The sequence below is a fragment of the Raphanus sativus genome, unplaced genomic scaffold, assembly GCF_000801105.2.
Source record: "Raphanus sativus cultivar WK10039 unplaced genomic scaffold, ASM80110v3 Scaffold5054, whole genome shotgun sequence".
Lineage (NCBI taxonomy): Eukaryota > Viridiplantae > Streptophyta > Magnoliopsida > Brassicales > Brassicaceae > Raphanus > Raphanus sativus.
Window position 1 is genome coordinate 1 of NW_026620354.1, and position 2,717 is coordinate 2,717.

The window sequence follows — 2,717 nt, forward strand, 5'->3', positions numbered from 1 at the left end:
CTTGATCATAAACCACATAACGCCACGGCGCTCCTCCAGAAGAAGAAAAAACGGTCGTCAAAGAAGCTGATGATCGCTGTGAGCAGCGCGATTGCGGGAGTTATAGGTCTTATCACTCTCATGGTGTTGGGTTACTTGCAGTGGAAGAAAGAGACGCGTCTGCAAAGCTGGATAAGCAATAAAGATCCAGAGACGCGGCAGCTGAGCCTGAGCATCCGAACCACCAGTGACAAGAAAATCTCCTTTGAAGGTTCGCAGGACGGTTCCATTTTGGAATCCCACAACACACTTGTTGTTGTTGGCAATGGCACCACTACTCCCCGAAAGCCCGTTCTAGAGATTTACACGTTCGAGGAGCTGGAGAAAGCCACTGAGAATTTCAGCTCAAGCAATCACATCAAAGGTTCCGTTTATTTCGCTTCTCTCAAAGGCAAAGACTTGGCTATCAAGCAAGTGAGCGCTGGTGTCATGAAAAGATTCGATTTTGGGCTTCTCAACGATCAGTCACACTACTACACTCACAATCTGATGAGGGTTCTCGGGACATGTTTCAGAGAATCCGACGATGGTTGTTATCTGGTATTCGAGTATGCAAAGAATGGGTCCCTCTGGGATTGGCTCCAGAACAAGTTGGCCATCAAGAATCAATTCATCGAGTCTTGTTACTGTTTCCTGGCATGGAAACAGAGGATCAAGATCTGTCACGATGTCGCCATCGCCTTAAAGTTTATGCATCGGATAACTATGTTCACGGCAACATCATGAGCAGGAACATCTTCTTGAACGAAGATCTTCGAGGTAAAGTCGGAAACTTTGGCATGTCGTCAAAGGATGACAACATTGCTTCTCCAGCTACTGACGTTTTCGCTTACGGGATCATCGTAATGGAGGTTATGTCTGGACAAACCCCAGAGATGTTGCTTGGAACGCAAGAAAAAGAAGAGGAAAATAGGGTTCCCGAGTGGAAGAGACTGAGAGGGGTAATCACAGGGGAGATGGAAATGCTGAGGGAAGTGATGGATAGCACGTTGGGGGAGAGCTATTCAGTTGAGTCCGCCTATGAAATGGCAAGACTTGCTACAGACTGTACTGCAGAAGAAGCAGAGTTAAGGCCGACCGCGGCTGAGATTGTAGAGAGGGTTTCGAGATTGGTGGATGAAGACGACGACGACGCAGTAATAATAGAGAGAGATCATAATAATAATACCTTGATTTCAGAGAGTTCTTACAAGCCTTTGGTAAGGAAAGGTGGCAGTAGTAGTATTATAGATGAATTCTAATTATTATTGCATCATCATCATGACCCTAAACTCATCAAAACTTATAATTCCATCCCTATTAATATCAAATTGCGAAATCATAACCTCGCATTCTTCAAGGCTTTTAGGAGACTCACCCAACAAACTTAGCATCCTCTTCAAACTTTTAGGTGTAATGCCTTGTAGACTCTCTTCAAACATCATGTTGAAAGCTTGCTTCAAGTCCTTCTCCTTGTCTTCCTCATCTCCTTGTTCCACCAGCTTCACGAAGTCCTCGAGCTCCAAGGATTTATCATCGGTCGTCGTCGTCTCTTCTGGTAGGGCCTTTTCCCGGACTTAATAGCATCCACGCATCTTTCGATGGTGGAAACAGATACCTTCCCTTGTTGGGTCTTGTCAAAGCAACTAAACACCCTTTGATGATACTCTTCACGTTTGTTAACGTTCTTGCTCTTCATTGATAGAATATGAGGAAAAAAAGGGTACGAGTTTCTATCTTCTTCTTTTTTCTTGGAACTTTTTGCAATAGAAATGTGGAATATTTTATATATATAGAAAGAAATGAAAGACTGGTTACTATTATGAGTTCAATAAGCAAGAAGAATAGACGCTTCAGTAAGTTTCCGCGGCTTTTAATTTCTGCGTTGACAAGTCTGTTTCCCATATTTTTTGTTTTTGTTACTAAAGAGAATTTGCTTAGGTGATTTCGTAATTAAAAGACGATGAACATTCCGATGACTTTTGACTATTCTTCTTCTACCAAAGAAACTTGGTCATGTGAATAGAGATGATTTTTTTTTTAATTTTTTGTGGCTAGTGCGGCGTTTCATGTATGGTTTGACAATTTCGATCGTTGAAAATAATTTGGGGCATAACATAAGAGTAAGAAGCAGGCGAATTTGGCGACTTCCCCATAAGTTGACTCTCTGAGATTTCGTTTGATTTTTATGGGCCTGGTTCGGCCCTTATTGGGCTATTTGAATCTATGATCCCCACCAAATTTGAACATTTAAAAACCCAAATCTTGTAGTGAATTTAAGATGTGCATACTACCTTTTTGTAACACAAGCTTGCACATCGCCTGGAGGGGTTCTTTACGGTAAACAAATAAAGGCCCAATGTTTTGTGTTCCTTGGTCAATCTGCTCTAGAAATAGAAAAGGCCCAATATTGTGGTTTAGGCTATCTTAAGACCCAAAACATAAACAAAACTTTACTTTACGTTAGAACCCATAATTGCAAACGGGCTTGTATATTCGACGGTCGAGATGATCGCAAACCTAGGATGGAGTTGGACACTTTGAGGGAGGGAGAGAAGCTCTGGGCGGGTTTTGTTCTCTCTCTACCTGTTTTGTTCTCTGTTTGTATCGCTCCCATATTCCTGTTTTCTGTTTTTCTCTAGTGCTCCCATATTATTCCTTGTACTTCTCTAACCTATGGTTTTTGGTTCATGTAACTA

General features: G+C 42.0%; 1 protein-coding gene and 1 pseudogene across 1 annotated transcript; one reads left to right on the top strand and one right to left on the bottom strand.

Annotated features, from left to right (window-relative positions):
• Positions 1 to 6: 6 nt before the first annotated feature.
• Positions 7 to 1,280, top strand: LOC130507652 (protein LYK2-like; the record flags this gene model as incomplete). The annotated part of the gene is given in 2 exon segments (XM_057002339.1): positions 7 to 736; positions 739 to 1,280. Coding segments are annotated over 2 exon segments (1,272 nt in total), but the record flags the coding sequence as incomplete, so codon positions are not given.
• A 3-nt stretch (positions 1,281 to 1,283) lies between these two features.
• On the bottom strand, positions 1,284 to 2,260 carry LOC130507653 (probable calcium-binding protein CML40; annotated as a pseudogene).
• Between the last annotated feature and the right edge of the window lie 457 nt (positions 2,261 to 2,717).